Raw genomic sequence first — 23,128 nt, forward strand, 5'->3', positions numbered from 1 at the left:
CTTTAATGGAAAGTCATAAAAATAGTTGAGAGATCCTGTGTCTCCTTTGCCCAGATTTTCTTAATATCTATAACTGTTCACAATATCAAAAACAGGAAACTGACATCGACATTGATAAAGATCTTATTTAGATTTCATCTCTTTGTATGTATGTGTGTCTGTGTGTGTGTGTGTTTAGTTCTGTGCGGTTCTGTTACATGTGTATATTCATGGAACCACCATCACAATTAAGATACATCGCAAATAAATTATATTACCAACATGGAACTCCCTCATGGTACATCACTTTGTAGTCACATCTCTCCCACTGTGTCTCTAATTCCTGGTTCTCATTGGTTTTCTATATAATTGTATCATTAGGAGAATGTTATAATAATGTCATCATGTATATAACTTGTTGAGATTAATTGTTGTCACCTAGCATAATGTGTTTGGGATCCATCCAGGATGCTGTGTGTGTTAAGTAGTTTGCTCATATTTAGTGCTGAGTAGTTTTCCTTTTTATGGATTTACCACAGTTGGTTTAACTATTCATGCATTTAAGATTATTTAGTTGTTTCAGATTTATAGTGATTACAGATAAAGTTGCTATTGACATTTGTGTGTAGATTTTGTGTGGACGTAAGTTTTCATTTTTCATTATAAATTCCCAGGAGTGCCATTGGTGGGCCATATGGCAAACATATGTACAGTGCAAATCTATTTTCCAGAGTGGCTGTACCATTTTAAATACCCACCAATATATGAGAGATCCATTTTCTCTCTGCATCTTCACTAGCATTTGATATTATCTCTAATTTTTATTTTAGCCATTCTAATAGGTGATATCTCTTTGTAATTTTAATTTGCATTTCCTTAATGAATAATGATGTATATCTTTATATCTATTCATTTGCCATCTGCCATTGGTGTGTCTCTTGAAGTCTTTTTTTGCCCTTTCTCGCTGGATTTTTTTTTACTGTTGGGTTTTGAGATACACACACATGCACACACACACATACACTGGATAGTATATTTTCTCCATTTCGTGGTCTGTAAATATTTTCTTTCAATCTATAGCTTATATTTTTATCCTCTTCACAAGGGCTTTCACAGAGTAAACACTTTAAGCCAACTCAAAGAGCCCTTTGCCTAGCCTTAGATCTCCCAAATTTTCTCTCATGTGTTTTCTAAATATTCTATATTTAGAGTTAATTTTTAAATAAGGTGTGAGATTTAGGTCAAGATTTTCTTTTTGTCTATGGATGTAATATTAGTCAGGGTTCTCCAGAGTAACAGACCCAATAGTGTGTGTGCAATTTATTTACAGAGGAAAGGAGTGATTTATTTTAAGGAATTAGTGGAGGCTGGCAAGTCCAAAATAAGTAGGGCAGGTGGGCAGGCAGGCAGACTGGAAATTCAGGTAAGAGTCAATGCTTCAGTCTTGAGTCTCAATTCTGTAGAATAGCAGATTGAAAATTTAGGCAGGGTTCCTATGTTTTAGTCAGGAGGAGAATTCTTTCTTTGAGGAAACCTCAGTCTTTGCTCTTAAAGCCTTCCTTCATCTGATTGGATGAAGCCTACCTACATTATGGAAGATAATTTGTTTTACTCAAAGAATACTGATTTAAATGTTAATCACATCAAAAAAAAAATCTTCACAGGAAAATCTGGACCAGAGTTTGACTAAATAGCTGTGCACAATAGACTACCCAAGTTAACACATGTAATTAACCATCACAGATGTGTAATTGCTCTAGCACCATTTGTGGAAATGATTATCCTTTATTACATTGCTTTGCACTTAAAAAAAAAAACAGATCATATTTGTATGGGTCTATTTCTAGGGTTTTATATACTACTTTATTTGTGTCCAGTATCACACTGTTGATTACTTTAACTGTATAAGAAGGCTTAATATCGGGTAGAATGATTCTTTCCATTTTATTCTTTTCGTCAAGATTGTTTTAGTTATTCTATAGATTGTGCCTTCCCACATAAATTTTAGAATGAACTGATCTTTGCTTATAAGCAACCTCGTTTGGATTTTGATAAGAAGTACATTAAACCTAAATCAATTTGTTGAGGATTGACATCTTTATTATGTTGAAAATTCCAACCCATGAACATTGTATATTTCTCCATTTGTTAAAGTTTTTGATTATGTTCATCATCATTTTGTAATCTTCAAAAATAAATTCTGTACATGACTTGTTAAATATATATATATGTTTTTGATTTTTCTCCTGAGTGATTGTAAATGACTTTGTGTTTTTATTTCTTCCTTTTCAATCTGTATATGCCTTTTATTTATTTTTTCTTGCTTTACTGCAGTAATTAGAAGTTCTAGCACAATGTTGAGTATAAGTAGTGAAAGTTGACATCCTTTCCTTGTTACAGATCTTAGGAGGAAAGCATTAGTTATTCCGTCATTGAACATAATATTAGTTTTAGTTGTTTTGCTTTTGTTTTTGTGTTGGTATGTGGTGCTGTAATAAATCTAACCAAAAGTAATCTCACAGGGTGATCTGATCATAAATTCTTAGCTTGACAGTTCCTGGTTGGTAGTCATGCTTCAGGCATATAACTTCTTTACTAAAGGTCTATCTTTGCCTTAAGCAAGCCCTGTCAATTGTTTCTGTGAATCTAGGTTAACACACGTTTGATATCCCTCTTTTTCAGACACATGGAAGCACAAACACCCTCAACAGAGCACATAATCTTAACTATTCTGTACTTCAGTTCCCACCTTGCTTTCTCCCACCTTCATATAACTTCCTTATGTTCCTTCCTTAAATCTTAATGCATAAAAGAAATAGTGAACCTGTCATTCTCTGGAGCACTTGAGATCTTGTTTTCTGGCAGTGTCATCAGTTGGCTTAAACAAACTCTTATACAAATTCTCTACAGGTTTGAATGTTACCTATGTTGACAGGTAGATGCCCTTTATTATGTTGAACTAATTATCCTCTACTGCTAACTTGCTAAACGCCTTGATGGCGTTTAGCAAGTCAATTGATGGCTAAAAGCCATCAGGCTGACTCTCAGGCTGACTGGCCGTGAGCATCGGCCATACCCATAGAGTATAAGCTGCTTTGTAGGGGCTGACTTCTCAGATGAGGATTCCCTCCAGCAGGCTCTTGTGCCCATTGAGATTACCCTTTGGGTAATCAGGTAGTGCTCTGTTGTGGTCTGAAGCCAGCTTCCAAGTGTATTGGTTATAGGGTCTCCTGAGAGGGGCTCTCATGGAGGCCAAGGTCAGCAGCTGCTTGTGATTAGCTTGGGGCTACCTGGTAGGAGCTACAAAGCTATCTGCAGTTGGTCGATGCCTGTGTTGGACCTGAAGGCAAGGGTTGTGGGGTGGCCACATTGAGAACTAAGTTCAGCTGCCACCGGTACTGGGCCTGGGCAGTTTAGTAAAAGGCCTATGGCATTCCGAGGCCTGACGTCACCTACCCAGTGCCCATTAGGCTCTGCCTGAAAGAGCCTCAGCTGGTACTCAGTTTGGGTGAAGGAGGGTCCCAGGTAGTCAGTCACCAGAGTGGGGCGAGTATTCATCAGGTTAATGCAGATTTGATTTGGCCCATAGACCACTGAGAGTTGTTTAAGAAAGGCTGCAGCATGGGTTGGGGCTGATTGCCTACCCCTAAAAGTGCCTCAGGTGGCACACAAGCTATGGCTGGCTGTTTTTGCTGAAAAAGACTCCTGCAATGCATAGGGCGGGGCTGGTTGCTCAGGCACAAGAAGTGCCTCCAGTGGTGCTGCTGGAGTTGGGTGAAGTGAGTCCTTGGGTGGGGCAAGCTGAGTTCATCAGGCTAATGCAGTTTTTGTTTTGACCATGTGGGGACGAGCTCAACACAGGAGAGATGGTGCCTACCTGCAGGTTATACGGGAGTAGGGCTCAACACAGGGATAATGGCGGCTGTCCCTCTAGCCCTCACCCCGAGGCCACACAATTCAGTCTTTCCGTCTGTGTCACTGGCACCTCTCAAGTTGCCGCCCTCCGCCAGAGCCCAGGATGAGTGCTTGTGAGAGAGTGAATCTGTGCAAGGGGCCTTTAAGAGGATATCTGGCTTTCCAGCAGCCTTCTGTCTCTCCTGGATGGGCAGAACCCTTGCTGATTTTCACAGCCAGATATTGCCAGAGCTCCTCTTCCTGGCAGTGGAACTCTGGGCTAGGGGCCCGATGTTGAGCTGAGACCCATCACTCCTCTGGGGGGACCTCTGCAGCCAAGATTACATGTGAGTGAGGGCCCAGGTTGTTTTGAGTCTTTGCACCTCCTATCAGCCTCTGCTGGTCTGGAGTGGTCTCTTCTTTATACCTTTAGTTAAAAATTCTGTGCAGCTAGTCTTCAGATGGTTCTCTAAGTTGATTTTTTTCCATAATCATTATAATATTTGTTTCCATCATTAAATATGATTTTTAAACTAATAAAAGGGTTAGCCTATTATATTTAACTCATATTTATGTTTCTACTGTTTCTTCCTTTATGATGATCCAGGACTTTTTCTTTTATTATTTCTTACTCTTTCAAGTTCATTGATTGCAGCCCCTGTCATTTCCATTCTACTATTAAGCATATTCAGCATTAAAAAAATTTTTCATTGTATTTTTCGGTTCTGTAATTTTCATTTGGCTCTTTTTTGTACCTCTATTGCTTTACTGAGATGTTTTTAGTTATTTAATTTGTTTCTAGAGAATTTGTAATTGAGTGTTGAAGCATTTTTATGATGCTTGCTTTAGAATATTTGTTACAGAAATTCAACATCTGAATTTTCTTGGCATTGATGTATGTTGATTGTCTATTCTCATTCAAGTCGTGATTCTTTTTAGTTCTTGGAATGGCTTTATTTGTATCCAGTACATTTTATCAATTATGTTAAGAGATCCTGGACCCTATTTAAAGTTATTATTTTAGTAGGCAGTCACATTGTTTAGGTCTTGGCCTTCTTTTCTGGGCTGTGATTCCAAAAGAAGTTTAATTATCAGAGCCTTTCTATTGTTATTTTGTCTGTTTAGTTTACTTATTGGCACTAGGTTCTCAGTGGTGTCTACTAGTGCTTCCTAAAGGTATAGGACAGTTTCCCTAGACCAGGAAACAGCATGTCTTTCAGTGGCAAAGGGATGTGCTGGAATCTGCCATCTGGTTCTTGCATCCCTTCACCGTACAGCTGCTCTTAAATCTCTGGATAGGAAAAGGGATTCTCAGATCATCAGGATCAAAGAGACTTCCTGGGCTGATCTGTTTATTATTGTCTGCATCTCTTCTTTTGATTTCACTCATCCACTTTGGCTCATCCGGACATGGTAGGGGCTCTCCTTGCCTGGCTGCTTACTGCAGTTGGACCCCTTCTTCAATATTACCTGCCTTTCCTGATATCTCCTGGAGGAGGAAAGGAGTCTCTGCAGACTCAGGTAAATGGCACCGTGGGATAAAAGGCTTCCCAGCTAGACTGCTGAGTCCTCTTGTTGGTTCTGCCCACCTATCTCTTTGTTGCGGGGAAAGCCGGAGAGACTTAAATCCTTAAAAAGAAGGATTACCCGGGCCATTTGTCATTAAGAGGATTCTAAATCTACTCCTCATGCTGGTGGTGGTGTTGGTCTTGATCTCCCTTGATAATATCAGAGGGGACAAAATTCGATCTGGGGAAGTAATGAGCCTACCTGTGTTGTCTTTTGTTGCTAGTTATGGGGCTGGGAAATGCAAGGTCTAGGTCGTCTTCCTCTATTTGGTTGGGGGACATAAAACACCCTGATGCTATGCTGTTTCAGTCTTAGATCTCATACCAATTCACCTCCTTTCTATAAATCAGAGTTCTCCTTTGGTTGTCTCTTACCCATTTATAATTTTATAATTGTTTATAATTGTGCTTAGCAAGGACAAGCAGAGAGAAACAGATCTAAGTTATCTTGTTTGGACTCACTCATAATTATTATATGAACGTTTTATTCTGCCATTTTTCTTGTATTTTCTATAATTTTTACTTTATGACTTTTCTTTTAATAAATTTATTGGGGTCACATTGGTGAATAAAATTATATAGGTTTCAAGTATATGATTCAGTAATATGTCGTATGTATATTACATTGTATATTCAACACCCAAAGTTCAATTTCCTTCTGTGATCATATGTTATATTTGAACCTCTTTAACCTTATCTACTTCTTCCTGTTTCCCCCTTTACTCCGGTAACCAACCACTAAACTGTTATGTGTTCATGAGTCTGTTTGTTTGTCTTGCTCATTTGTTACTTTCAGGTTTTTATCTCACATATGAGTGAAATCTTATGGTTCTCAACTTTTTTGTCTGGCATATTTTGCTTAGCAAGATAATTTCAAGATACACCTATGTTGTGACAAATGGCAGTATTTCTTTTCTTATGGCTGAGTAATATTCCATTGTATGTATGTGCTACATCTTTTTAACCAATCATCTATTGAAGGGCATTCTGTTGTATTCATGTCTTGGCCACCGTGAATAATGCTGCCATGAACATCAGGGTGCATATATCTTTATGGATAAATGTTTTCAAATTTTGGGTATAGATATCCAAAAGAGGGGTTGCTGGGTCATATGGAAAATCTATTTGTAATTTTTTGAGGAACCTTCATTCTGTTTTCCATAGTGGCTATACCGGTTTGCATTCCCACCAGCAGTATATGAGGGTTCCTATCCCCACAACTTTCCCAATACTTGTTACTTGTCTTGTTGATAATAACCATGCTAATAGGTGTGAGGTTGTATCCCATTGTGTTTTTGATTTGCATTTCCCTAATTGCTAATAAAGTTGAGCATCTTTCCATGTCTGTTGGCCATTTGTATGTCTTCTTAGGAGACGTGTCTCTTTAGGTCCTCTGCTCAGTTTTTATTTGAATTGTTTGGGTTTTTTTGTTGTTGGGTATTAGCTCCAATTGGAAGCATTGTTTTAACTATTATCTCCCATTCAGTTGGTTGCCTCTTTGTTTTGTCGATGGTTTCTTCTGCTGTGCAGAAGCTTTTTAGTTTGATATAATCTCATTCATTTACTTTTGCTTTTACTTCCCTTTGAGGTCAAATTCATAAAATCCTCTCTAAGACCAAGGTCCATGAGTTTAGCACCTATGTCTTCTATGCAATTTATTATTTTTGTCTTATGTTTATGTCTTTAATCCATTTTAAATTGATTTTGGTGTATGGTGACAAACAGCAGTATAGTTTTATTCTTTTGCATATGGCTTTCCAATTTTTACAGTGCCATTTATTGAAGAAGCTCTTTTTCATCATTGTATATTTTTGGCACCTTGCGGAAAATTATTTGCCCATATATGTATGGGTTTATTTCTGGGCTTTTGATTCTGTTTCATTGGTCCGTGTGTCTCTTTTTCTGATAATACCATGCTGTTTTTATTATTGTCACTTTGTAGGATAATTTGAAGTCAGACAGTATAATATATCTGGCCTTTATTTTTAGGATTGCTTTGGCTATTCGTGGTCTTTTGTAATTACATACAAATCTGATGATTTTTTTTTTCCATTTCTTTAAAACATGACATTGGGATATGGATGGGAATTAAATGAAATCTGCGTATTACTTTGGGTAATATGGCCATTTTAACTATGTTCATTCTTTTAATCCATGAACAGGAAACATCTTTCCATTTCTTTATTTTCAATTTATTTTAATAATGTCTTATAGTTTTCCATGTATAGGTCATTCACATTCCTTGTTAAGATTATCCCTGGGTATATTATTTTGTTTCTTGCCATGGCAAAAGAAATTTTTTTTTTCTAAAATTTCATTGTTAGTGTATAAGAACACAGTGGATTTCTCTACATTGATTTTGTATTCTACAGCTTTACTATATTTGTTTATTGTTTCCAATAGTTTTTTGGTGGAGTCTTTAAGTTTTTCTATATAGATCATCATGCCATCTGCAAAATGTGACAGTTGGACTTTTTCATTCCCAATTTGGATGCCTTTTATTTCTTTTTTGCCTGATTGCTCTATTGCGCTTCCAATGCTTTCTTGAGTGAGTGGTGAGAGCAGGCAATCTTGTCTTTTTCCTGATGTAGAGTGAAGGTTTTAGTTTTTCACCATTAAGTATGAAATTAGCTTGGGGTTTGTTGTGTATGGCTTTTATCATGTTGTGGTACTTTCCTTCTATACCCATTTTTTTCCTTTTTTCATTGTTATTTTTTATTATGGTGTCATTGGTTAATGAAATCCAATAAGTTTCAAGTGTACAATTCAACAGGAAGTCATGTATATTTTACATTATGTGTTCACTGCTCATAGTTAGATTTCTTTCTGTCACCACATATTTGACCCCTTTTACTCCATCTCCCCACCCTCTGGTAACCACTAGTCTGTTGTCCAGTTTCATTGTCCTGTTTGTTTGTTACTTTTAGGTTTATATCCCATATATAAGTGATATCATGTGGGTTTCACCTTTTTCTGTCTGGTTTATTTCACTCGGCATGATTATCTCGAGGCCCATCCATGTTGTTGCAAATGGCAGTATTTCATCCCTTCTTATGGCTGAGTAATATTCCACTGTATATATGTACCACAGCTTCTTTAGCCAGTCACTTACTGTAGGACACCTTCGTTGTTTCTGTGTCCTGACCACCATGAATAATGGTGCTATGAACATCGGTGTGCATGTCTTTTTGGATATATGTTTTCAAGTCTTTGGGGGTAAATTTCAGTAGAGGGATTGCTGGGTCATATGGTAGATCAATTTGAAGATTTTTGAGGAAAATCCATACTGGTTTTCATAGTGGCTGTACCAATTTACAGTCCTACCAGCAGTGTATGAGGGTTCCTATTTCTCTGCATCCTTTCTAAGACCCGTTATTAATTGTCATGTGGATAATAGCTATTCTAACAGGTATGAGATTGTATCTCATTGTGATTTTTATTTTCATTTCCCTAATAGCTATCAATGGTGAGCATCTTTTTATATATTTGTTGGCCATTTGTATGTCTTTTTGGGAGAAGTGTCTATTCGGGTCCTCTGCCTATTTTTTGATTAGATCATTTGTTTTTTGTTGTTGTTGTTGTTGTTATTGAGTCATATGAGCTCTTTGTATATTTTGGATATTAGGCCCTTATTAGAGGTGTTGCTTGCAAATATCTTCTCCCATTCAGATGGTTGCCTCTTTATCTTGTTGATGATTTCTTTTGCTGTGCAGAAGCTTTTAGTTTGATGTAGTCTCATCCATTTATTTTAGCTTTTACTTCCTTTGCCTTTGAGGTCAAATTTATAAAATCCTCTTTAAGTCCAAGGTCCTTGAGTTTAGTTCCTATGTTATCTTCTATGCAATTGTTTTTTTAAGCCTTTATTCAGGTCCTTAATCCATTTTGAATTAATTTTGGTGTGTGTTGGTAGACAACAGTCTAGTTTCATTCTTTTGCAGGTGACTTCCCAGCTTTCTGAGCACCATTTATTGAAGAAGCTTTCCTTTCTCCACTGTATGTTTTTGGTTCTTTTGTCAAAAATTATTTGCCCATGTATACATGGGTTTACTTCTGGACTGTTGATTCTGTTCCACTGGTCTGTGTGTCTGTTTTTCTGCTGTTTTGATTATTGTCTCTTTATAGTACAGTCTAAGGTCACACAGAGTGATGCCTCCAGCTTTGTTCTTTTTTATCAGATCATTTTGGCGATTCAGGGTCTTTTGTGTTTCCATATGAGTCAGATGATTTTTTGTTCTATTTTTTTAAAAAATGCCGATGAGATTTTGATTGGGATTGCATTAAATCTGTATAATGCTTTAGGTAATAAGGTCGTTTTAACTATGTTGATTCTTCCAATCCAAGAACACAGAATCTCTTTCCATTTCTTTGTATCTTCTTCAATTTTTTTTAATAGGGTGTTTTTGTAGAGTTCTTCCATTTTTTTTTTTTTTTTACTCTCATGTCTCTCTTCTTCCATCTGTGTCATTTCTAGATTCTGTCTTCAATATCACTAATTATTTCTTCTATTTGGTCTGCTCTATTTCCTAAGCTAGCTGCTTCTTTTCTTTTTTATTTTTCTTTTTTTATTTTAATCTCTTGTTGATGTCTTCAGTTCCAAAAGTTCTTTTTGATTCTTTTTTAAAGTTTTAGTCTCTTCGGTAAAGTATTCCTGCTGTTAATTATTTTTTTTCTAAATTTATTAAACTGCCTATGTGAGTTTTCTTGCTTGTTGAGTATTTTCAGAACTGTTGTCTTGAATTCTCTTCCATTTAAATCCCGTATTTCTATAAGTTTATTTTCTAGAGATTTTTAAATCTTACCGAGGTGTCTTGTCACCTTGGTTGCTCAGGGTATTTGATGGATTATTTCTCTGCCTTTGTAATATTGAAATATACTCTGCTATTTTTTTTTTTTTTAAATTATAGTTATCTCTCTTTAGCACGATAATAAAAAAAAGAGTTTCTCCCCACCCCCTCCCTAGTAAGTGGTACACAAGCCTCTTGCACTGCTCAGGCCTCTCAGATCTCTGCTGTTTGGCAAAAAAAAAAAAAAAAAAAAGAAAGAAAAGAAAAAGAAAGAAAGAAAAAAAGCCCTTTATTACCTGGAGAGGTGTGTGTCTCCCTCTTCTGTGACGAGGTCATCTCAGTCCCAGAGCTCCACCCTGTGGGAGAATGTGATGGGCACTGGAGTTCTAAGCCTCTGTAGAGCCGCTGAAGCTTTAGTGCTGCCCTAGCAGCCAGATGCAGTGTTTTGATGCCTAAGGTGCCCCAGTGCCTCTGCCCAGATCAGCCTGGATGGGTAGAATGAGGTGGGTTGGGAGAAGTTGCCAGTGTGCTTGTGGTTGTTTTTCTTCCAGTAATGTTGACCAGCAGCCTGCAGTTGCCTGGCCTATGTACCTCTATCCCTGTCACTGGGACCAGTCACAGCGTGCATCTCCTTGGCTCCTGAGGTTTCAGACTTCTGCTCTGTAACATGATACACATTGTTGCAATTTTCCATGGGTGCTGCTTCTAGCTCTGGGAGAGTGTGGAGGAGAGAATCTCTGGAAAAGAGAGGGGAGGCGTCCAGGCTCTGTGATTCAGCTTTCTATCAATGGAAATTGGTAGAACACAGCTGTCACACTTTGTATTCTGTCTCTGCCCTAATCACTGGGTTCTGCTGTCGTAGTTCATGCAGATCACTCAGGTAGGAATGCTCTGGGCTACAGAGAATGCGTGCCACTACCTGATTCTTCCTCTTTCTCTTAGTCTTGCAGGGAGCTGCTAGCTGCATCCGTGGCACCAGTCTTTACTCCACATAGTACATTTATTTTGTATTTATTCCATTTGTCAAAGGAAGGAAATCACTGCCAAAGTGCTTTACTTATCAAATAGATTCGGTAAAGTATCAATACCTTTGTTTCAGAGTTTCACACCAAAACCAGAGCCAAAGCAGGTGTTGCTACCATCTGAGAGTGATAATCATTTGCAGATGCTACATATGGAATCACCAGTAACTCAGATTTTACATTATGTAGTTCTCTACAATTTTACACTTTTGTGACTTAATCATTTCCTTCTTACACTTGTTTTAATTTGTCTCTTTATGGAGGAAAAAAAATCCTTGTGAGAATATAAGAATAATTAGTTTCTATGAATTGGATATTTGCAACTGTTTTTCCTCTACCTTTCCTTCTCCCATGCTTACCTTCAGGTGCTGTGATGCACCAGTCTCTCAGATGTGTTTGTATGTTAGGCTGTGAATTTTCAGATGGATTGTAGCTGTTCAGTGTTGTAGTTTCAAGGGGAGAGATCAAGGGGACCCTTCACACTTCCATGCTTCTGATGTCACTCACTTCATAACTTTTTGATGTTATTCCTTTCATGTGTTACTTCCGGTATCTCTTCTGGACAAAATAATCTACATCATAATGTGAAAATTTATAAAATCTGGGGTCTAGGCAGCAGTAATAACATGTCAATAAATGTTCATACCATTAGTCAATGAAATTATTCTTAGGCGAGGACATTTAATTCCCTCTGCCTTATTTACAAGTTTATATACATTTTCTTAAAAGTGTGATGTTTCGATCACGAATAATCTCATTTACTTTTAAGCATAAAAAGTGATAGGTCTTGTTTTTTGGGTCAATTATATGTATACAGTTTTAAGCAAGCTCATGTTTTGGGTTGATTGTATTTTTATAGTTTTGAGCAAAGAACCAGAGAATTAATTGTACTCTGACAATTTCACAAGATCTTTAAGATTTTCTTTCTCCATGAGGCTAGGAAATCAAGCCCAAGAAGTATTCTCTAACATATGCCACCTGAATAGTTGTAAATATAGGTGAATTTCTCTCCTCAAGGTTCTCAAAAGTGCTAAGGTCCATGACCTATTGGGAAGAGAGCTTCTTTACTAAACGTGAGTTGGTCCTCTAACTCTAGAACAGATATTATACAACAAATCTTCTACCTATGATATTTTAATTTTATATATTTTAGTTTGTATTTCAGAAGTTCTGTTAGATCTTTTTTGTATTTTCTAATACTTTTCTAAGTATGTCCATATATTCCTTTACATCCTTGAGCCTGTGGAGTATATTTATAACAACTATTAACACTGTTGTCTGTTAATTCTATCATTAACATTAGTAATTACGGTTCTTTTGGCTGTTTTTTCTTACTGTTTCTGGGCCATATTTCCTTTCTTCATATTTTTAGTAATTTTTATTGAATAGTGAATTTTATTAATTTAAGTTTGTTGAATGCTTTCTTGCTTTAAAGACAATTGAACTTTATTTGCAGGCAGTTAAGATACTTGCAGATTAGTTTAATTCTTTCAAGGCTCGCTATTAAGTTCTCTTTAGGATACAGAGTAAATTTCTAGGGTATACATTTTATTGTAGGCTTAATTTGTCCCACTTCTACATTGTGACCCTTCTGTGGTCTCTACCAAATGTCCTATGCATTCGACAAAGTATGTTTGCTTGATATGATTTCTAGCCCTATGTGAATTCAGGAATCGTTCATCTTAAAGATCCTTGCTAATTTTTATTTTTCTGGAAGTTGTTCTTGCTTAGTGTTGTAGATATTTGCCCTGTGCAGTTACTGATTGTATTCAGTTAAAGACACAAGCCAATTCTATGCAGATTTAATAGATCTCTTTCATTGTATAGGTCCTTCCTCTAGAATAGTCTTCCCAGGAAATTCTAGCTTTGACAGTCTACCAAACTGCACAAACCTGAATCTCTGTCTCCATTACTTGGCTAGATTTCCAGGCTGTGTGTAGGTTCCTCCTGCTACTTCGCTATAGGAAATTGCCTCCAGGCATGGAGCCTGAACAATGGGAGGGCACTACTTATTTGTTTCATTTTCTTCTTTTCTTCAGAGATAATAGTCTTGTGCTGCCTTTTGCCCAATGTCTGAAAATAGTTGATTCCTATACTTTGTCCAGTTTTCTAGTTATTTTATAGTAGAAGGATAATTCTGGACCTCCTTATTTTATCCCAACTGGAAGCAGAAATCCTCACAAAAAAATTTGAGCCTATACAAATAACTGCATTTCCATGAATAGTAAAGACACAGTAAAAGCACTGTTTCAGAATTTTGAGGGATCAGTGAGAATCAGTTACTGGTTTAAAATGTTTCATTTCAGTTTATAAAACATAGGAACTAAATTGAGGATTAGGAATGCATCGAGAAGAATGAAAAAGGATTTCCTCATATACTATCAGAAATAGAGAAAAAAAATAGAAATCCACAATTAATTTTCTCCCATAATTTAATTCAGTCCTGTATAATTAATTCTTATTACCCTGGACCTCGAATTAGCAATCTGCTTTCATGTGATCTTATGCTCCTGAATATAACAAAGATTCCAGTAAAAGCTTATTTCAGCCTTATGATATAGTTTAAAAATTGTCTAATCAATGTCAGCTTAAGCTCCACATCCTGTACCTGTGAGTCTAATTCTTGAATTCAAATAGTTTAGAATACAAGGTATAATCCTTTACACAGGGCAGTGAATACCTAGTAACTAAGAGCAGAGACTTTAGACAAACATTAGAGAAAAGCAGAAACTACCAGTTGATCAAAAGCCTGAATGGCTCTGGGTAATTTATTAGACCAACCAATAGTAAGAGAATGGAGAAAAGTAAAATTCTTTGTTTTGGTGGGGAGGAGTATGGTAATAACTATTCGGTTTTATCAAAATTTCTCCTGAGGATAAGATAATATGAAGAGAAAAGGACTTGATTTTCTAGGAGCTTTCAATCCATTCTAAATGTACAATATATGAAACATCCTAATAACACTCTGTTTATATTAATAACATTAAAAGTCAACCTGGGGAAGGCTGGCTGAATATCTTTGATTTGACCATTCTTCCTATGCAGCTCTTACAATGTTTTCTAATTAGGAAACAAGAAGAATACCGAACAAATGTAATTACATTTATTATCATTATTTTTACAAGCAAATAAATCTTTGTGATATTCTTATGGCAACCTCAGAAATTTCAAAGACAGTTTTAGGTATAAAAAAATTTGGAAGAAACAACTCTTTTGAATTTAGGGTCTGACCTTGATAAGGCATAATCAAAATAGTTGTCGGAGGAGGTATGGTCACTTGATTAAAAAGCGATGTCCAGTAAAAAGTGCTTAGATATCTGTTAATCAAAGTGACAACCCAAGAGTTCATAAAAAGTAGGAAAAAGTAGTAGAACTATAAGGAACCTGTTAAAAATAACCATTTACATGACATAAAACAAAATTATTCTGGTGAGATACTGAATTTCTGCCATCTGGGCAGATTATACAGACGATAAGGAAATACCTCATACTATCTCTGTTAAGAGCAAATTAAATACTTCATAACAAGCTGCCATTTGTACAAGTAAAAATACTAAATTCTGATTTTACGTCAATAAAGTATTTGGCTCTAAAATATTCACAAACACATTTTTAAAATAATCTTATGAATAAACTCACTAAAATGGAAAAATAATTTTAAATTTTTTAGACGTATTATATTACACATCTCATTGCCCTGAAACACAGTTTTATTTTGCCATTATTGTATTAATTAAAATTCCTAACCAAATTAAGTAAATTCTATTTCAGACTGAAATGAGAGGTAATACAGAAGCTAGTTAGCAGCCTGAAAACTTAGACACACATGACAGAATCCCTAACAGTCACATTCATTTTCTTGCATCTTCTTAAAGTGGCAGAAATGAATAAGTTAATTAGCATAAACCAAAGGTATAGTCATTCTATAACATAGGAAATAAGCAAAATCGTATGTGCATACAAGTGTATATGTATGTATACATGCATGCTCACAAGTACGTACAGACCAGAGCCAGACTGGTTTGGTTAAAAATCAGAAACAAAAACAAAATGCCAAAAACCAAAATGAGGGAAAAAAAATCCAGAGAAATAGAGAATCAGCTGTTATATTTCTGACATCACTTGGGAATCATCCCACAAGTCATGTGGGTACAATAAAAGACATGTCTATACTTAAACAGTTCAAAGGGAACATCTGTTGGGCAAATAAATTTCTTTGACTCTGGCAGAGGAGTCTACTTAGGCACCTCAATGGGGTTTTTAGAACTGTCAAAAATGTTAAAAATATGAGTCTATACAAACATAAATTGAGAACTTGTCAAATATTTGTTTAGCTCATTAATGAGTGGACAAGTTGTTAAAACTTGTTCAAAGAGTATCTGAAGACCTATATTTAGAGGCACTAAGAAAAAGAATGTTGAAATACTATTGCTAGCTTTGATGTAAAACCTACAAATGTACTATAAATAATTTGGGGTTTAGCTTTTCAAAAAATCATTTACATATCTGCTAAACAAAATCTATGTGTTAACATATAACTTCACAAAATCTATAATTTTACAGTGAGGTGACTATCAAGTTAAATAAAAGTACATTCCCTTAGATAATAAAATAATTTTTAGGCAGGCCTAATATGAGCCTCTTAATGAATGTCCAAATATGACATTGAATATATACATATTTCTTCCTTTTCTCTTTTTAAAAGTTGTGAACAATTATTCTTTAACAGATATATTAGCAATATTCTAGTAATATTTGTTATTAATGCTCTTCACACCTCTTTTTAACAGCAAAGTTACTTTTAACTAATTCTAATACAGATAATTTTCAATGTCCTGCATTATGTAATCAAGTGACTTTGCATATACTATAGAGAATAATGTTTTAGCCAAAATTTGAAGATCTCATATGAATGCTAGTTTTGGTGAAATGTGGTATTATGAAATCAAGCATTTTTTCTTCTTCTATGGACTGTTTTTGCAACAACATTTTTTTAAATTGTATTCATTGTTTCAGTAGAAGAGCTAAATTTACACTTTAACTTTTTATAATAAAATCTGATTTTTTTCCGATTGGTAGATGAATATTTTATTTAAATTGATGTTATTATTACAATATATTCATCTACAATACAATGATATTATAGTTCTAGGTACTTTCACCATAGTATTTGTGTTGTAGACATCTTTGCCACAAGCATTTTTGCTACAGACATTTTTTGTCATATGAGTAATTGGCTGTAGGACAATTTTGCAATAAAAAAAACCCAAAATAACTGGTCGACAGTTTTAATTTTTGACAAAATAGCTGGTTGACAGTTGTAGTTTTTTGTTTTGTTCAATTTCTCCATTGGTGGAATTCATGCAGTTACTCCCATTTTTATATCACATATAAATCTTAACTAGCCCTCCTAATGGTCTGTACAGTGAGTGATCAGAAGACATGTGGTAGTGATGTTCTTTAAATAGTTAGCTTTTCTTCTTTACAGTGATTTGCCCCTTCTTTAAAATGCTTTACAATGATAAGATTTTGAAACACACTGCATTGGGAAGAGAAGAAGTCTAGAGCCCTTTTTGAGGGTACAGACTTGAACACATATTTCCAATAGAATTAAGCTAAATGCTTAGGTACAATCCAAAAATGAATCAGTTATTTGTGCAGTATTGCCATGAATCTACACATTTTAAATAAAGTCTTTTTAATTCTGTTATTCAGTTTCTCATGTTTCATTATGTCTTTTTTAACGTCTCTCCTTTTTTGTCATGATTTTGTCTCTTTTACAACAAAATTGTCTTATGGCCAGTAAGTTATGCAGTAAAAATGTTTGGGGTAAAATGGCTTATAGAAAATATGTCTACAGTAAAGATGCTATTGCAACAGTAACAGCCACAGCATATTATATTATCATTTATGTTATCTATATGAATAAGAAAACAGTATTAACAATTAATAATGTAATTTCATAATGTAATTAAAAACTTATAATATTCTATACATCAATAATATATCTAATAAGAGTTTAAAATTCTAATTAATCCTGAAAGTATTAATTCTGAGAGATACTATGGAAAATTAAATTGGCATACATTTTTTGAAAGAAAGTCTCAAGGTTTGCTTGCTAAATTCAAATTTGTTTCTATATAATACATTTTGATAATACCACATGAAAATAATCAGAGTATCTGTCACATCTTGCTCACTTGGAAACATATGGAATAAAAATATGACCTGAGGACTTTCTCTCCCTAGAAATCGAAAGGGTAGTGGATCAAATCTCTATTCCAGAGTGTTTATCCTACTCTTTCTGCATATCCTGTTGTTAAAACTCACCCTCAAAACCAAACCCTTTCACAAAGTATTGAATTTACTGATTTGGGGGGGATAATTAGGAAGAGTCACAAAAATTAATGCCATAAATTAGAACAATGTAAATTTGAACAGTAAACATTTCTTAGAAGGCCTTTTTGCCATCTCACGTTGGGAATCTCTCATTGTCCTATTACCTCATATGATAATCTGTTACACTTGCTTTTCTCTCTATTCATTTTTTTTCACATGGAAGTAAACTATTTCTCTTTGCCGCTCATACCAATGATTTTAAGATCTTGACCTTCCGCAAGATAGTACTCAACCCTGACTACTCATGATAATTGCCTGGAACTTGCTCCCAGGGATAATGATGCCATGGGAACCCAGACATGGTTATTTTTAAAATGCTCTTCAGATAATTATTAAACTCAAGGAACCAATTAAATTATTTTTCCAGAAATTTGTCTTTCTAAGAGGACTTCTGGTGGTAGATGGTAAGAAAATAAGACTTCCAACTTCTTACATATGATTACATCTTTACAATCTAAAGATACCTAGTTAAATTTACATTTATGTTAATGTACTTAAAGTTACTTTATTTTGGGGGTTTTTATGCCAGTGCTTGGTAATATGAATTCTGGCATTTTCTTGAATTGTTCTTATGTATTATTAATGCACACAATCTGATTATTTGACTGACTTTATTTTTTACTTCTTTTTGTTTTCTTTTAGTTTTGTGTCAACTTTACTTGTAAAGAGATCAAAACCCAGGTTGATTTTAAGGCATGCCACAATTCTTTTCATTGCAATGACAGTGGAGTAAGTAATTTCGACTTTAATTTAAGCAACATGCTTTGAAAATGCAATAAATGGTTTGGAAAGTTTAAAAAAAATTATTTGAGCTTTTTGCAATGGGTTTGCTGCCAGGACACAGGTGTAATGAAGACCACCGCTAAATCTAAGCCAAATGGGAAAGGAAAAGACTCATATCAATGCCGCCATCATTGGGCATGTAGATTTGGCAAGTCAATTCAGGCAAGTCAACCACTACTGGCCACATGATCTACAAATGCGGTGGGACTGAAAAAAGAACCATAGAAAAATTTGAAAAGGAGGCTGCTGAGATGGGAAAGGGCTTATTCAGGTGTGCTCGAGTCTTAGGTAAACTGAAAGGTAAATGTGAGTGGTTATTACCATTGCTATTTCCCTGTGGGAATTCATGACCAGCAAGTATTATGTGACCGTCATGATTCCCCAACACACACAGACTGTTAAAAACATGATTACAGGCACATCACAGTCTGACTGTGCTGTCCTGATTGTTGCTATTGGTATTGGTGAATTTGAAGCAAGTATCTCCAAGAAAGGACAGACTATGAGCATGCCCTTATGGCTTGTGTACTGGGTGTGAAACAACTAATTGTTGGTGTTAACAAGATGGATTCCACTGAGCTGCCCTACATCCAGAAGAGATACGAGGAAATCATTAAGGCAGTCAGCATCTACATTAAGAAAATTGGCTATAACCCTGACACGGTAGCATTTGTGCCATTTCTGGTTGGAATGGTGACAACATGCTGGGAACACATGCTAATGTGCCTTCGTTCAAAGGACGGAAAGTTGCCTGTAAAGATGGCAGTGCCAGTGGAACCACTCTGCTTGAATCTCTTGCATTCTGCCACCACCTTGTCCAACAGACAAGCCTTTGTGTCTACTCCTCCAGATGTCTACAAAATTGGTGATATTGGTACTGTCTCTGTGAGTCAAGAGGACACACTCTTCTCAAACCTGGCTTGGTGGTGACCTTTGCTTCGGTTAGTGTAAAGTCTGTTAGTGTAAAGACTTTACTGGAGTAAAGTCTGTTCAACTGCTCCATGAAGCTTTGAGTGAAGCTCTTCCTGAGGACAGTGTGGGCTTCAGTTTCAAGAAGGTGTCAAAGATGTTTGCTGTGACAGTGTGGCTTGTGACAGCAAAAATAACCCACCAATGGAAGCAGCTGGCTTCATGGCTCAGGTGATTATCTTGAACTATCCAGGCCAAATCAATGCTAAGACGCACCTGTGCTGGATTGTTACACAGCTCACATTGCTTGTAAATTAGCTGAGTTGAAGGAGAATATTGATCGTCATCCTGGGAAAAAAGCTGAAAGATGGATCAAAGCTTTTGGAATCTGGTGATGCCGCCATTGTTGATATGGTTCCTAACAAGCCGTGTATGGTGAGCGTGTCTCTGCCCATCTTCCTCTGGGCTGTTCGGCTGGCCGTTCATGACATGAGGGAGACAGTTGCTGTGGGTGTCACCAAAGCAGTAGATGAGAAGGTGACTGGAGTTGGCAAAGTCACCAAGTCTGCCCAGAAAACTCAGAAGGCTAAATGAATATTATCCCCAATACCTGCCACCCCAGTCTTAATCAGTAGTGGAAGAATGGTCTGAGATTTGTTTGTCTCAAGTGACCATTTATGTTGAATCGTCAAAGATTGGTTAAAAAGTACAACACACAGTAAAACCCTCAGAAGGAAAGGAGAATGTTTTGCCTACCATTTGGGTTTTTCTTTTATGTGTGGAAGTTTTTAAGTTATTAGTTTTTAATGGAAACAACTTGACCAAAAATTTGTCATGAATTTTGAGAGACCATTAAAACAAAAGCATAATGAAAAACCTGTGAGTCCTTTAGGTCAACACTATAACTTCCTATAGTAGTACCTATGTACTTCCTATAGTAGTACCTAGTAAGAGTTGCCCCTGACCTATTTCTGATGTTACATCTACTGAAGCTTTAGCATTTGATAATTCTGGCCTAACATGGGTTTCTGGGAGGGAACTTTGGGATTTTTCACCTTGTCTTGAAGGGAGGAATCACCTGTTTACATACTTAAAAGCTATGGGAGGGGGTCTTTTGGTGCCACACTTCATAGGTTAGGATAGATAAGCAGAGTCACTTTGTTTATGTGTAAGCTAGTTTATAAAGATCAAGTTCTGTAATCTTGAAGTCCACATGTTGCATGTAAAATTTTATGTACTTCCATCAATATGGGGAAAATTTGTTATGCCAAATTTTAGTTTTCCAGTTACTGGAATGTGAATTCTCACATTTACAAATGCTGAGATAGTTTAAAGAACATAAAATGAGGCTTAAATAGTATTGAGCACTGTCTTATATCCAAATTCTAGGAAAAATAAATAATACTGGAAGTTGAAAAGATAAATCGGTTGAATGATTTTTAAAATCATTTTTATACTACTTGGTGTCATTTAACCAGTCTATAATTTTATTGTCTTAAGAAATCTTGCCAAACTATTTATTAGGAAAGATAAAGTAGAAACCTTTAAGATGATTCTGGATGTATAAAATGCTTGGTAAATAGGAAGGGTGGTTGTGCTATAAGCACCATGTGTTACCATGTAACCAAAATGATCTTATTTTTATAGAGGAAAAGCAGAAACTGGTAAGTAAAGGTTATTAGAATTCTCTTGCTAGTCTTGCTTGTTAATTTAGAGTTTGGGCTGTTCTGTGAAGGTGACAAATAAATGATAAATAGTAGCATATTACAGGTAATTGCCAATATTTCGGTTTGGCTGTGTGGGGAGACTTGAGACAATTTTAAAACATTGATTTGGCAACAGAAGCTAGATGTACTTTCTAAAGTATGGATAATTTCAAGTGAAAATTTGTCAACATTTGTTGACTTTGTCTAAGATAAATTCTCTAGGAAGGATAAATTCTCTGGAGTACATTATCTGTTGATCAACTATAGAATACTCATCGATCTCTATTGAAAACTATCTTTGTTCAATAAAAAAGGTTCTATTTTCTGATTTTTCCAGATTTGCAACAATTTTAACCATTGCCATTGTAAAGAAGGGTTTGTACCTCCTGATTGCGAAGCAATGAAAGGAGAATTTGGAAGTATCGATGATGGACATTCAATTTTAACTAGTTAGTGTCTTTAAAATTTTATTAATAAAAGATAAAATGTAAGAGAATAAAATTAAACTATAGATTACATGCAAGATTGCAAAAGCACTGATGTCAACAAACATGGTTTTATTTTATTTGTAAGATTTAAAAATATCTTGGACAGCATAACTTTGTATTGTTCTATGTATATTAACATTGACATTATTTACTACCACAAAGCATACCCATTATTAAGCACTTTTAAAAGTAGAAATTCCTGTGCATAATATTCAACTGGTTAATTTAGATGGTTCGCTTTAGATTGACACATATATTTCTGGTTTAAAATAGTGTTAGTAGTCATTATATTAATGCCATTAGAATCTTTCAGGCTGTTCTTTATTACTTTCTCCTGCACTGTAAGGGTTCCAACTTAATCTTTTGAAATTTACTCTTTAGAATCCCTTTTCCTGCTACTTTCCCCCCTCGCCAGGGGTCCTGAGCAGTATTTTGAGATCCAGCAGGCCTGGATGAGACTGGGAAGAGCTAAGGGATACTCCCTGTTCCACAGTGTCTTGGAGCCCACCTTAAATAAACCAGGGGTGGTCCATCCTAACCACCGTTTCTTTTGGGGGCAAATAAAGAATGAAACTCCTTATCTACAGCTTGATTGCTAGTGGGGAGTCATACCCAGGGTGACCAACTTTTGAGAGAGCTAACACAAAGCTGTATCAGAGCGTGTAGCAGACCAACAAAAAGCATAATAATTTAAGATATGACATATAATTATACACATGCATTATTATTTTCATGTAAATATGTTGTAAAATAGGTATTTGAAATGATCTATTTATTCTGATTAATTTTCTCTTACATAAATGCTGTTATTTAAACAAAACAACAATAGAACTAGTTAACAGTGTTAGTTGAAAGTAGTTTATAATACAAGCAAATAAATAATATCTTAGCAAAAATGTAACAATATTTTATGATGAGAATGTATTATAATGTATCCTCTGATATGGCAATTTATTTTACTCTTTTTACATACTCTTTCCTGGATCCTTCTTGTATGTTCTTGAGATACATAATATAAGACTTTTAAAAACAGAGAATATAAAAATAAATGAACAATTAATCATATGCTTTATAAAACATAACAATGACAGCTTCTTTCTGTCCACTGATACAGTCGGATGTATTTTTGGTTCTTTCAGTTTTGTTATACTTCTCTGAACATCTTGTGACCTTTAAGACATCCTTCTTTTAAGTAGTAGTGAAACAAATAGAGTCAAGTATAAAATTCATTTGGACTTGAAGTTTCACTCTTCTCCAGCTCACATTTACTAAATTCTGATGTCAGTCCATTGTGATAGCATCAAGCTAAGTATCTTCTCAACAAAAGCATTTGAGCATGGGATATTTGGGTTTTATTTACTAGACACAGCAGATTTTTAGACTTGTAAAAATTATTTTCACATCTCCAAAAATGTTCCTTCACTATATTTCTATAGGCTTGTACTAGTAGACCTGACATTTGTTAATCAGCTCCTTTGCATACTTATATTCATCATATAGCCTATCTATATAGAAGATGCTCATTATTTTTTTATTGACATATAATTAACATACAATATACTGATAGTTTCAGGAGTATATCATAGCAATTTGATA

The 23,128-nt window shown here is 35.4% G+C and overlaps 1 protein-coding gene across 1 annotated transcript in view; it reads left to right on the forward strand.

The window, feature by feature from the left end:
- The window catches only part of LOC107501329 (disintegrin and metalloproteinase domain-containing protein 5), a 94,739-nt gene that overhangs the window by 60,497 nt on the left and 11,114 nt on the right, over positions 1-23,128 (forward strand). The window contains 2 exon segments of the mRNA XM_036228745.1: positions 18,289-18,375; positions 21,382-21,499. Of these exon segments, the coding sequence (XP_036084638.1) occupies positions 18,289-18,375; positions 21,382-21,499 (205 nt within the window).

The sequence above is a fragment of the Rousettus aegyptiacus genome, unplaced genomic scaffold, assembly GCF_014176215.1.
Source record: "Rousettus aegyptiacus isolate mRouAeg1 unplaced genomic scaffold, mRouAeg1.p scaffold_m13_p_11, whole genome shotgun sequence".
Lineage (NCBI taxonomy): Eukaryota > Metazoa > Chordata > Mammalia > Chiroptera > Pteropodidae > Rousettus > Rousettus aegyptiacus.